Source organism: Dipodomys ordii, unplaced genomic scaffold (genome assembly GCF_000151885.1).
Source record: "Dipodomys ordii isolate 6190 unplaced genomic scaffold, Dord_2.0 Scaffold19, whole genome shotgun sequence".
NCBI lineage: Eukaryota > Metazoa > Chordata > Mammalia > Rodentia > Heteromyidae > Dipodomys > Dipodomys ordii.
The window spans coordinates 329144-342267 of NW_012267235.1; the positions used below are offsets into that span (position 1 = coordinate 329144).

At 39.2% G+C, this 13124-nt stretch overlaps 1 protein-coding gene across 2 annotated transcripts in view; it reads left to right on the top strand.

Annotated features, from left to right (window-relative positions):
* The window catches only part of Ap2b1 (adaptor-related protein complex 2, beta 1 subunit), a 118257-nt gene that overhangs the window by 6392 nt on the left and 98741 nt on the right, over window positions 1-13124 (top strand). For both annotated transcript variants that reach the window (XM_013013332.1, XM_013013333.1), the window contains exons 2-4: window positions 1502-1561; window positions 5748-5853; window positions 12834-12969. In XM_013013332.1, the coding sequence (XP_012868786.1) occupies window positions 1525-1561; window positions 5748-5853; window positions 12834-12969 (279 nt within the window). In that variant the 5' untranslated portion in view covers window positions 1502-1524. The remainder of the gene's footprint in view (window positions 1-1501; window positions 1562-5747; window positions 5854-12833; window positions 12970-13124) is intronic.

The following is a 13124-nucleotide window of genomic DNA, read 5'->3' on the forward strand; positions in this document are numbered from 1 at the left end:
GAGGATGGGAAGGTATGGGAAGGGGAAACAAAGGAGGAGGCTACAATGCTTGATAAGAAATGTACTCATTATCTTGCCCATGTAATTGTAACCCCTCTTTACAGTATTTTTACAATAAAAAATTATTTTGAAGAAAAAAAATAAAAGAATTAGGGTTGAAGTTGAGATCTATATCTAATTCTATCTTTCCCTCCCCACACACCCTTGGGTCTTGCTGTAGTTTGGGCTCAAACTGGGAAGGGAGTACAGTTTGGAAGAGATCTGCCAAACGACCTTTTTCTTACCTTAAATGTTTGGGTGAATAGTTGAAAATATTTTACAAGGAATGGTAACTTTTGTCCTTGGAGAGATAATAGTGGATAAAAATCACAAAGTAGTTGGGCACTGGTGACTCATGCCTCTAAACCTAACTGCTCAGGAGGCTGAGATCTAAGGATCCTGGTTCAAAGTCAGTCTGGGCAAGAAAGTCCATGAGACTCTTCTCTCCAATTAGCCACCAGAAAAACCGGAACTGTTGCTGTAGCTCAAAGTGGTGGAGCTCTAGGCTTGAGCAAAATAGCCCAGGGACAGCACTGAGGCTCTTAGGACTTAACCCCCCCCCACAAAAAAAAAAGAAGGAAAAAAAAGTCACAAATCCATAATATTGCATGGAATAAGTATTGCATTTGATTTGGCCTTTAGACTTTGTTACTGTTTGCTCCTGGAGGCAGGGGGGTTATCTTTTGTTTTCTGTGTATCTTGAATTACCAGTATTGATGGTAGGAAGAAGCCCCTCATTTTTTAATGCAGAAATTCTGAAATATAAAATTTTAAGCTAACTGAATTTGTGTGTGTATGTCTGTGTGTGTGTGTATGTATGTGTGTTTCCTGGAGTGCATTTTGTCTTTTCTTTGTTTGGAGGGGGGGGCGTCTGATCGTGGGGCCTGGGCGCTGTCGCTCAGCACTTCAGCTCAAGGCTAGCGCTCTACCACTTGAGCCACAGCACCACTTCCAGCTTTTGCTGCTTATGTGGTTCTGAGAATTGAACCCAGGGCCTCATGCATGCAAGGCGAGCACTCTACCATTAAGCCACATTCCCAGCCCCTCCTGGAGTGCATTTTGATAAAACTGAAAGTCTTAAAAATTAATCCAGGGTTGGAAATGTAGCTTAGTGGTAGAGTGTTTGCTTAGCATTTATGAAGCCCTGGCTCGATTCCTCAGTACCACATAAACAGAAAAAGCCAGAAGTGGTGCTGTGGCTCAAGTGGTAGCGTGCTAGCCTTAAGCAAAACAACTCAGGGACAGTGCCCAGGTCCTGAGTTCAAGCCCCAGGATTGGCAAAAATAAATAATAGCAGTATGCCTTGCTGGACATATATATATATATATATATATATATATATATATATACACACACACACACACACACACACACACACATATATATGTATATATATACACACATATACATATATGTACACACATACATATTAGGATAAAGACATTCTTTTCTCTTGCCATAGGTGCATGTTAAAGATCCAAAACCATGACTGACTCCAAGTACTTCACCACCAATAAAAAGGGTAAGTAGTAGAATTTCATCACATCTTTTGATATTTTTCAAGTAGAATGTTCCTATTTCAGATATGCTACAAATTCTACAGATAAGTGTATCTGAGTAAGTTATTACAGTATAGAGTTTTCATTTATTTTGCAGTGCTAGGGATTTAATGCAGGACTTCACATATGCTAGGCAAGTGCTCCACTCATGAGCAATGACTTCTAGCTCTTTTTTATTACTTTCATCTTTGTGATCAAAATATAACTAGTTTTTATATATGCTTATAGACTAGAACTAAGGATTCGTCTTGGGAAAGTCAAACCTGCCCTCTTCTGTAAAATCATTCCTAAATAGCTAATTTCTAGAAATCTGGTTGGCCCTTCTATCAAAGACAGATGAGTCCAGTTATTCTCCACTTATTGTACCCTTAGTTGAGCTTTTATATTCATAGTTACTGATGTATTCTGAGCATGACACCAACTGCTGTTTTTGTTTTTCTTTTGTTCAGTAGCTTGTCTTGCTTCTCGGATGTATGTTTTCTCCTCTCCTCCAGTGGCTATATTTCAAATTTTCTGGCCCCGAATTCGACTTTCTTGTTTCTTTGTAGTATTTACTGGTACAATTGTCTCCATATTTAGCTGAGCTTACACACTATAGTCTGTATTGCACTAGTTAGTCAATATTGAGTATCTGCAATGTACAGCTTGATGTTGGAGTTTTTGATTTAAGTATTAAATTTCCTCCAAGTCAGAGTAGATATAGAAGACTCCTACTACACAAATCTTGGTTTCTAAATATCATTTATCACTAAAAGGAACCAGAATTTCTTGGAGAAATAACTTCTAGGGTTGGTTGAGGAAATGTAAAAGTTGGACATGAATATCTCATAAGTGCTCAAATGATAGGACATACCAAGGAGGAGCACCACAGCTTGAAATGGTCCCCACTTGTAAAATATGGATAATTTGAGTTGCAAAATAAGTGATCATAGCTGTGGATCATGATCAGTGAATAATAAGTAAAACTATCAGCCAGGCACACTGGTGGCCCACATTTGTAATCCTAGCTACTCAGGAAGCTGAGATCTGAGGATCAACATTCAAATCTAGTTTGGGCAGGAAAAGGACCTTTTTAAAATTATGCATAAAAGTTTGAGACTTAAAGATTGAGTCATTGCTAGATAAATACCATGTTTTTAAAAATGGATAGACTGTGTTCCTTTTGCTTCCTGCAACACCCACCAGAACTGCCACTGGAACATATTCTTTAAATTTATGCTTAGTACTGGAATAATTTCAGCTACATCCTGTTTTCATTCTGTAGCTCCTGCTGCTATTCACAGTTCAGACTTTCTGAAACCTGCTGTTTATCCTTTATTCTTCCCAGAAGTCAATGAGGGGAGCTCTAAGAGCTAGACTTGGCAGCATGGGACGTGGTAAAAAGGTGAATGACTCTTTGAAGACCCAGCTGTGCTATTTTGCAGCTGTTCATTAAACGAAATAGCTTTTTACTAATTTGCTTGCCTTTTAGGGATGGATATTGATGAAGCAAGCTTTTTTAGTTCTGAGTGTCTTTGTGTACAGTCATACTGGCAAATGAGATCTGGGTAAAATGAACTGGGAGACCAGTCTTCCCTTCTTCCTCTCTTTTTTTTGGGGGGGGGGTCCGGTCGTGGGGCCTGAATTTTGGGCCTGGACACTGTCCCTTAGCTCTTCAGCTCAAGGCTAGCGCTCTACCACTTGAGCCACAGCGCCACTTCCGCCTTTTTTTTTTTGCTTATGTGGTGCTGAGGGGCCAAACCCAGGGCCTCATGCATGCAAGGCAAGCGCTCTACCACTGAGCCACCTTCCCAGCCCTTCTTCCTCTCTTTTAAGAAGTTTTGACTACAGCATTCTTAAGATAAGTGAGCCTTGGGCTGGGAAGTTGGCTCAGTGGTAGAGCGCTTACCTTGCATGTCTGAGGCCCTGGGTTCGATTCCTCAGCACCACATAAGCAAAAAGAAAAAAGCCGGAAGTGGCACTGTGGCACTGTGACTCAAGTGGTAGAGCGCTAGCCTTGAGCTGAAGAGCTGAGGGACAGCGCTCAGGCCCAGAGTTCAGGCCCCACGATTGGACCCCCCCACAAAAAAAAGATAAGTGAGCCTTAAAATAATGGGAAGTTTCTGACATTTTATAAAACTAGGTCTGAACAGTAACTCAAGATTATGCCTTATGCTCTGTACTATTTTTTCCCCCCAGTCCTGCAGCTTAAACTCAGAGCCTGGGCACTGTCCCTGAGCTTCTTTTGCTCAAGGCTAGCACTCTACCACTTGAGCCATAGTGCCACTTCTGGCTTTTTCTGCTTATGTGGTACTGAGGAATCGAACCCAGGGCTTCATGTATGCTAGGCAAGTACTCTACCACTAAGCCATATTCTCAGCCCTTGTATTATTCTTTTAACTTCATAATTTTTTTGGGGGGGTGGTGGGAGGAGAGGGGGTGGAGGGCCATTGGTTGTGGGTACTGCCCTTATGCTCTATTTTTTTTTTTTTTTGCCAGACCTGCAGCTTGAACTCAGGGCCTGGGCACTGTCCCTGAGCTTTTTTTGCTCAAGGCTAGTGCTCTACCACTTGAGCCACAGTGCCACTTCTGACCTTTTCTGTTTACGTGGTGCTGAGGAATCAAACCCAGGGCTTCATGCATGCAAGGCAAGCACTCTACCACTGAGCCACTGTCCAAGTCCTGTCCCTAGGCTCTTTTACTCAAGGCTGGCACTCTGCCACTTTGGTGTTCATTTGGAGATAAGAGTCTCACAGACTTTCCTGCCCAAGGTTGGCTGTGGACCTCAGATCTCAGCCTACTGAGTAACTAGGATTATATGTGTGAACCACACCAGCACCCAGCTTAATAATTATTCTTGATGGGCTGGGAAGGTGGCTCAGTGGTAGAGTGCTTGCCTTGCATGCCTGAGGCCCTGGGTTCGATTCCTCAGCACCACATAAGCAAAAAGAAAAAAAGCCAGAAGTGGCATTGTGGCTCAAGTGGTAGAGTGCTAGCCTTGAGCTGAAGAGCTGAGGGACAGCACCCAAGCCCAGAGTTCAAGCCCCACGAACGGACCCCAAAAAAAATTATTCTTGTTACATTGCTTGGATAGGATAAGACTATAACCTTAGGGTGGGTTGGGAGGGATTAGAGCAATGATTAGAGCAAATGATTCATGATAGAGATCTCCTTGACATTCTGATTCAAGTCATTGTAAGTACTGATTCCTGTTATCCTGAGTAGAACATATATAATTGTTATCTTTAAGTATAGGAGTGTGTGGCCAAGATTGGAACATCTGGATTCAAGGAATAGCTGGGCACTTGTGGCTCATGCCTGTAATTCTAGCTACTCAGAAGGTTGAGATCCAAGGATTGCATTTCAAAGCCAGACCAGGCAGGAATGTCTGTGAGATTCATCTTCAGTTAACCACCAAAAAGCTGGAAGTAAAGGTATGGGTCTAGTAGAGCACCAGCTTTGAGCAAAAAAGCTAATAGAATGCACCCAGGTCTTGAGTTCAAACCCCAGTACTGGTAGCAAAAATGAATGAATGAATAAATAAATAGTGAGACAAATACAGATTTCTAAAACTGTTCTCTATCTACATTTACTTTGTTCTTAGGACCTTAAAATTTGGATGAAAATTATTCCTCAGTATTCTCTTCCTATTATATTTTAATACATGAAATTTGCTTTTTTCTACCGTACGGGTCCCAAGAATCTTCACTGTATGTAAGGCTGTAATTTTAAAAGTTTTTAAAGCTTTTGGTGGTACCCTAATCAGTTACAATTCTAGTGCTGTGACATTTGCCTAACCCATAACTTTTTTTTTTTTTTTGGTCAGACATAAGGCTTGAATTTAGGGCCTGTGTGCTATTCCTGAATTCTTTTGCTCAAGGCTAGTGCTCTACCACTTTGAGCTATAGAGCCACTTCTGGTTTTCTGATGGTTAACTAGAGATAAGAATTTCACATACTTTCCTGACTTGGCTGGTTTTGAATTTCAATCCTCAGATCTCAGCCTCTGAGTAAGTACCTAGGATTATAGTCATGAGCCACCAGCACTTGGCTCCGTAACTTTTTAATAATTTATTTCAGTTGCTGCCTTGCTCTCCTGGTGTTATTGCATAGTTCAATATTCTGTTCTAGTGGTCCTGGGATCTCAACCACCTCCTCTCATCTCTTGTAGGGGAAATCTTTGAATTAAAAGCTGAACTCAATAATGAAAAGAAAGAAAAGAGGAAGGAGGCTGTGAAGAAAGTCATTGCTGCTATGACTGTGGGAAAAGATGTGAGGTAAGAACATTTACTCCATCATTACTTTAGCGATACCCCTTTTAGGGCCTTTATTAATTGTACTTTAAAATCATAGACTTGTGGGGCATAGCGAAGCATGCTTATAGTCTCCGCTATTCTAGAGGCTGAGGTGGGAGGATTCCTCAAATCCAAGAGTTGGGGCACTAGTTGGGCAACAGAGTAGGTCTTAAAACTTATTAAAAGGTTTGTAGGCTAGGCGCTGGTGGCTCACGCCTGTAATCCTAGCTACTCAGGAGGCTAAGGAGATCACAGTTCAAAGCCAGCCCGGGCGGGAAAGACCATGAGACTCTTATCTCCAATAAACCACCAGAAAACCAGAAGTGATGCTATAGCTCAAGTGGTAGTGTGCTAGCCTTGAGCTGAGAAGCTGAGGGACAGTGCCCAGGCCCAGAGTTCAAGTCCCACACCAACAAAAAAAAGTTTGTTTCCCTGGAAATATCAGGTAGTATAGTGCTTTTATATTAATGCTCTGATTTAAGTGTTTTGTTTGCTTTTATTATTGCACTGATTTTGTTGCATTCAGACTTAGCCTAAAATCTGAGAGCTGGCACAGTTACAAATGCATTGCATGAGATACTTTGATGATGATAAAAAACATACTGTAAGTAAAAGCTCGTATAATTAATTGGCTAAATCCAATGCCTACAGCTTTATAATTCTATATTCGCTTGTTGAATTGAAGATGAAAATCAGTGCTAACAAAATTCATTTCGTCTTTTTTTTGTTCATTTCTATAATTTAATGATCTTGAGATTCTTTCCCAGTATATATGAAGTCAAAATTGTCTTATAATACTTACATATTACTTGTCTTTTTTCCCATATTGATGTTTACACTGATGATGTGAATCAGTGGAGCATAAAATTGCCAGTGTCTCAATGTAAACCAAAGCAGTGGGGTTGGCCATTTGTCACTGTATTTTTTCACCACCATGTCCTTACAAGACAAAAGGACTGTCCTTCATAACACATTGTACATTTATTTTCTTAAAACTTGAACTTTGGACCAAATAAGGTGGCTCATTTCTATAATTCCATCTATACTCAGAGGAGATAGAAATCAGGAGGATCCTGATTTGAGGCCAGCCTAGGTAAAAAGACCCAGTTTCAACAAACAAGCCTGGTATAGTCACACATGTCTGTAATCCTAGCTATGTAGGAAGCCTAGATAGGATGGCCAGCTTAGGATGGCCCCAACCTTAAGCTTCAGATCTGAAAAGTAACCAGAGTGAATAATGGATGGGGCATACTTGAGTCAAAGCCCAGTAGTACTCTCCAACCCACAAAAATTTGAACCTTGAGTACAGTTCTTTTTAATATACTGTGATGATGAAATTGGATTTATGCATAAAGCTTATTTGTATTGTAAAGGATGATGATTAAGAAGCCCTGTAAGATTATTTGAATTGCAAATACCTTTATGTGAAAGAATGATTGATAGAGGATGTTTAATTAGATTTTGGTATCTGGGGGACATTTGATCAAAGTGAACAAAATGAACCTGTTACTTCAAGGGAGAAATTTTGACAGCTATATTTTGAGCTTTAAAGTAAAAATTAGAGCTCTTAACTGGGCACTGGTGGCTCAAACCTGTAATCCTTGCTACTCAGGAGGCTGAGATCTGAGGATTGTGGTTCAAAGCCAACCCTGGCAGGAAAGTCTGTGAGACTCTTATCTCCAATAAAACCACTGGAAAACTGGAAGCGGCACTGTGGCTCAAGCGTAGAGCACTCGCCTTGAGCTAAAGAGCCTAAGGGATGGCGCCCAAGCTCAGAGTTCCAGCCCCATGACCAATAACAACAACAACAACAAAAATAATTAGGGCTCTTGGGTCTTTTGAGATGTGGAAAAAGGGACATGGACACTTGGTACAGCCCTGTGGTGGCAAGGCCAACACCTTCAAAGGTTGGCATGTAACAAATGTGTCTTAAGAGGAAGAATAACTGGAGTGCCAAGGCTAAGAAATGAAATACTACAGGGACTAGTTGAATGAGGCAGATTTAGGCCTAGATTTTGTGAACAACAACTAAACCCAAGAGAGCAGCTGTTGCTGCATCCAGTTTGTCTTAGAATTTCTGTGATTAGTCACACAATACTTGTTCTGATTTTAAAAGATAAATATAAAATTAGGATTTTGTAAAACTTGTATCTCTCACCATTGAGCTTGCCACATTCTTGAAACTTGTGCACCTGTCTACTGAGATTGGTGGTGAAATAAGTTAATGCAGTTATTTTTTTGTTACACGGTGAAATGTGTCAACATTGTGAAGTTCTGAATGGCTCAGTGACCCAATGTCTTGTTGTGGACCACTGCTTGTATTACAGTTATGCAGTAAAAGATCTGTAAATTATCACAAAATTATGCAGTAACAGATCCATTCAAAATACATGATAAGTATTTTAGATTTTAATGCAATCAAGTATTGATGTTTCAGAGTGATTATTCACTATAACTTTTAAGGAATTTTTCTTGTGTACTAAAAAGAAAAATCTGCACATGTGTAGTTCCTTTTTTTTTTTTGTTGGTCCTGGGGCTTGAACTCAGGATCTAGGCGCTGTCCCTGAGCTCTTTTGCTCAAGGCTAGTGCTCTAACTTTGAGCCACAACTCCAGTTCCGCATTTTGAATGGTTAATTAGAGCTAAGACTCTCAGAGGGACTTTCTGCCCCAGCTAGCTTTGAACTCTTATCTTCAGATCTCAGCTTCCCGAGTAGCTAGGATTACAGGTGTAAGCCACTGGTACTTGGCCACATGTATAGTTTCAGTGTAAAAATAGTTTCATATACATTTTCAGTGAAAATGTAACTAAAATATTAAAGATTTCAAAATGTTAATAACTTTTAAGAAAAGTTAAATATAAAATTACTATTAAGAATTACTATTACTATTATAAAATTACTATAAGAATTACTATTAAGAATATAATTACTATTAAGAAATATAAAATTACTATTATTATAGTGACACAATTATTAAATATAAAGTTATAAGTAAAATTAAAAATATAGAAACTTAAGAAATTTCTAGCTTATTTATGTATATGAAACTGGATTGTCTTCTACTTTGACCAAAGCATTCATTCTACAAAAGGATGAACAACACTAAAGAGATGTGAGAAAATATAAAACACTCTTATCTTATAATAAATTTTCACTTATTGTGTGTTTCAAAATGGGTTTGATATTTTAAGTGGATTGCTATTTTAAATTTTTCTTAGTTTTTCTTCCTAATATGGTAAAATATTAATAGATGTATAACCCACGTGAACAAAAATCCTTTGGGATTCCAGTAATTTTATGTGTGAAAGGATTCTGAAGTCAAAAAGTTGAGAACTGTTCCCATAACCAGACAAAAAACCCAGATAGAAATAGTAGTTCTAGATATGACTGTTCCAGGTGCTGTTGTCTAAGTTGGTTGTGGATGTCTGTTTCTGTTGTTTTGTCTGTTAGCCTGTAATGACATTTGGTTCTTAGATTGCTGATCAGTGGTCATCTATGTCTGGGATTGATAAAAGTTTTTCTGGAAAGGGACAAATAAGTAGTACATACTTGGAGTTAGCAGACCAAGAAGCAAAGCAGGGACTGGCAGAGTGGATCTTGTGCATCTTCTGCTTCTTTTTAAGAAGCAGAACAGAGGATATTATTTATATATATATATATTATATATTACATTTATTTATAATCAGAAAGAAAAAAAATTTGAAACATTTTTTTCTTTCTTTTTTGTTCTAGTCCTGGGACTTGAATTCAGGGCATAGTTGCTGTCTCAGGGCTTTTTTGCTCAAGGCTAGTGCTCTACCACTTTGAACCACAGCTCCACTTCCAGATTTTGGGTGGTTAACTAGAGATAAGAGTCTCTTAGGCTTTCGTGTCCAGGCTGGCTTTGAACCTCAATCCTTAGATTTCAGCCTCTTGAGTAATGATATTACAGTCATGAACCATTAGCACCTGGCTCACAAATTTCTTGATGAAATTCATGTAATAATAATTAAGTATGACATTTTGTATTACAGGTCTGCCAATGAGAGCAATGTAATTATTTTTTATCAGGTTGAAAACTTTTTTTTTTTTTTTTGTCATGGGGCTTAAACTGGGGCCTAGGCACTATCCCTCAGCTCTTCAGCGCTCTACTACTTGAGCCACAGTGCCACTTCTAGTTTTCTGAGTGGTTTATTGGAGATAAGAGTCTCACAGAGTTTCCTGCCAGGGCTGGCTTTGAACTGTGATTCTCAGATCTCAGCCTCCTGAGTAGCTAGGATTACAGGTTCATTTTGTTCACTTTGATCAAATGTCCCCCAGATACCATTTTGTTTAACTGAGGTTTATAACTAGTATTTTCTGTCATCAATTCAGTTGTACATGCTCATCTGAAAAAAAACTACTTTTAGCTCCTGATTAGTACAAAAATTTCTCCTCTTCTTCTTCCTCCTCTTCCTCCTCCCTCCTCTCTTCTCCCTTCTCATCTTCCTCCTCTTCCTCCTCTTCCTCCTCTTCTTCCTCTTCTTCCTCTTCCTCGTCCTGCATTTTTTGCTTTTGTTTTTAGACTAGCTCAGGTTGGTTCAAAACTCTGAAGTACCAGCCTGGCCCCGGGCTCATGCCTGTAATCCTAGCTACTCAGGAGGCTGAGTTCAAAGCTAGCCTGAACAGGAAAGTCCGTGAAACTCTTATCTCCAATAAACCACCAGAAAACCGGAAGTGGCGTTATAGCTCAAGTGGTAGAGCGCTTGCCTTGAGCTGAAGAGCTGAGGGACAGCGCTCAGGCCCAGAGTTCAAGGCCCATGACCGACAAAAAAAAAAACCACAAAAATAAAAACTCTCAAGTACCTCCTAATTGCTGTATTTACATACTCACCCAACTTGATCTTCTTGATCTTGTGTAGGTTGCTAGCATTATTTAGGCTCTTAGCAATTTACTACTAGTTAATGTTTGACATTTACTAATTTTACAGCAATTTTACACATGAATTATTCTAGAAAATGGAAAGCAGAAACTCATTTAGGAGAGAGTTTAAAATGTATCTAGAGGTACATGAGATCCCACAGGTATGCTGAAACTAATAGCTTGTTCCCTTGCAAAAGAGAAGTTTGTGGTTCATTGAAGATGTGATGGATTGAATATGCAGTCCATCTTCCCTTTAGTAAATATTTCTGTACCCTTTTTTGTGAATATACAGGAGTTATATGATGTGACCAGTTATTTCAGTCATTCTTTTGTCTGTGGAAATATACTGACGTTCTTTATCTTTTCTTCTATACTAGTTGTTAGATAGTTAAAAATATTTAAAATTTGTAAATATTCTAAAAAAAAACCTTAGGGGGATAGTTAATTACTAACTTTCCATAAAATTATAGTTAATCTACATTTTAAGAAATATAGCTTAGGGCTGGGATATGTAGCTCAGCAGCGAAGTGCTACTAGGTGCAATGTCCTGGGTTCAATCCCCAGTACCAAAAAAGAAAAGGCACGCACACACACACACACACACACACACACACACACACACACACACACACACACACACACACACACACACACACACACACACACACACACACAACACACACATGAAAACAAGGAAAAATATAGCTTGGATTGGGAATGTGGCTTAGTGGTAGAGTGCTTGCTTAACATACATGAAGCCCAGGTTCTGTTGCTCAGTACCACATAAACAGAAAAGGCACACACACACACACACACACACGAAAACAAGGAAAAATATAGCTTGGATTGGGAATGTGGCTTAGTGCTAGAGTGCTTGCTTAACATACATGAAGCCCAGGTTCTGTTGCTCAGTACCACATAAACAGAAAAGGCCCGAAGTGGCACTGTGGCTCAAGTTGTAGAGTGCTAGCCTTGAGCCAAAGCAGCTCAGGGGCAGTGTCCATCCCCTGAGTTCAAGCTCCAGGACTGGCAAACACCACACATACAACACCCCACAAAAACAAAAGTATAACTTAAAATCCAGCAAGTTCAGTGCTTCCAAGCAAATGGTGCTATTTGTGAATGGAAACATGTATCTCTTTCTTGTGACTTACAGAGGTTAAATCATGAAATGTCTAGTACTTGGGAAAGGAATAGACTATTATAATCAAATCTTAATACATAGAAATGTGCAATGTTTAAAAAAAGTAAATTCCACTAAAAGGAAATCAAGATGTTTTAGAATGGTTGTAGATCTAGATTAGAATTGTAATCTTGAGCCTGGATATCAAGTATCATGTTATTTGAGAATGCAAAGAAATGATTGAAAATCCAGGATCAGCACAAGAACTCAGAAACTAAGTTTCTACTTATGAACATTGAACATTGAAAAGTGTAACTGCTGTAAGTATTTAGAGATTTCAGTGGGCTGAGAATAATTATTGGTAATTTTTTGTACGATAATGTAATGGTTTTTCTAAAAGATTCCTAAAGATGTACAGTGAAATATTATAGATGAAGTGATACAATGTGCAGAACTTAATTTAAAATGATATAGAAGTTATGGGTGTAGATCAGCTGTATGGTCCTGGCCTAGCATACATGAGGCCCTGGGTTTCATCCTCGGTACCTCTAAAACAAAAAGAAGGAAGGAAAAGAGGGAGAGAAGGAAGGGAAAGAGAAAAGAGAGAGAATAAAAGAACAACCCCTGTTTGAGACCTTGGGATTGTACTTTTTTTTTTTTAGCAATTTATTTCCATGTATCAAATTATTTTTTAAGAACATTTCTTTCTTTTGTTTTTTGTTTTTTTTTTTGGCAATCCTGGGAGCTTGAACTCAGGGTCTGGGTACTATCCCTGAGCTTTTGCTCAAGGCTAGCACTCTACTATTTGAGCCACAGTGCACTTTCATCTTTTTCTGTTTATGTGGTATTACGGAGTTGAACCCAGGGCTTCATGTATGCTAGGCAAGTACTTTACCACTAAGCCATATTCCCAGCCCTTGTTTAAGAACATTTCTTTGACTGTCTTTCTGTCTTCAGCTCTCTCTTTCCAGATGTAGTGAACTGTATGCAGACTGACAACCTGGAACTAAAGAAGCTTGTGTATCTCTACTTGATGAACTATGCCAAGAGTCAGCCAGACATGGCTATCATGGCTGTCAACAGCTTCGTGAAGGTAACGTATCCAAGGACCTAAGACCACTTTCCTCTACCTCAGATAACCTTCTTTTTTTTTTTTTTGCCAGTGGAGGGTACTTATGTGGTGCTGAGAAACCCAGGGCCTTCTCTGTGTGTGTGTGTGTATGTGTGTGTGTGTGTGTGTGTACACAA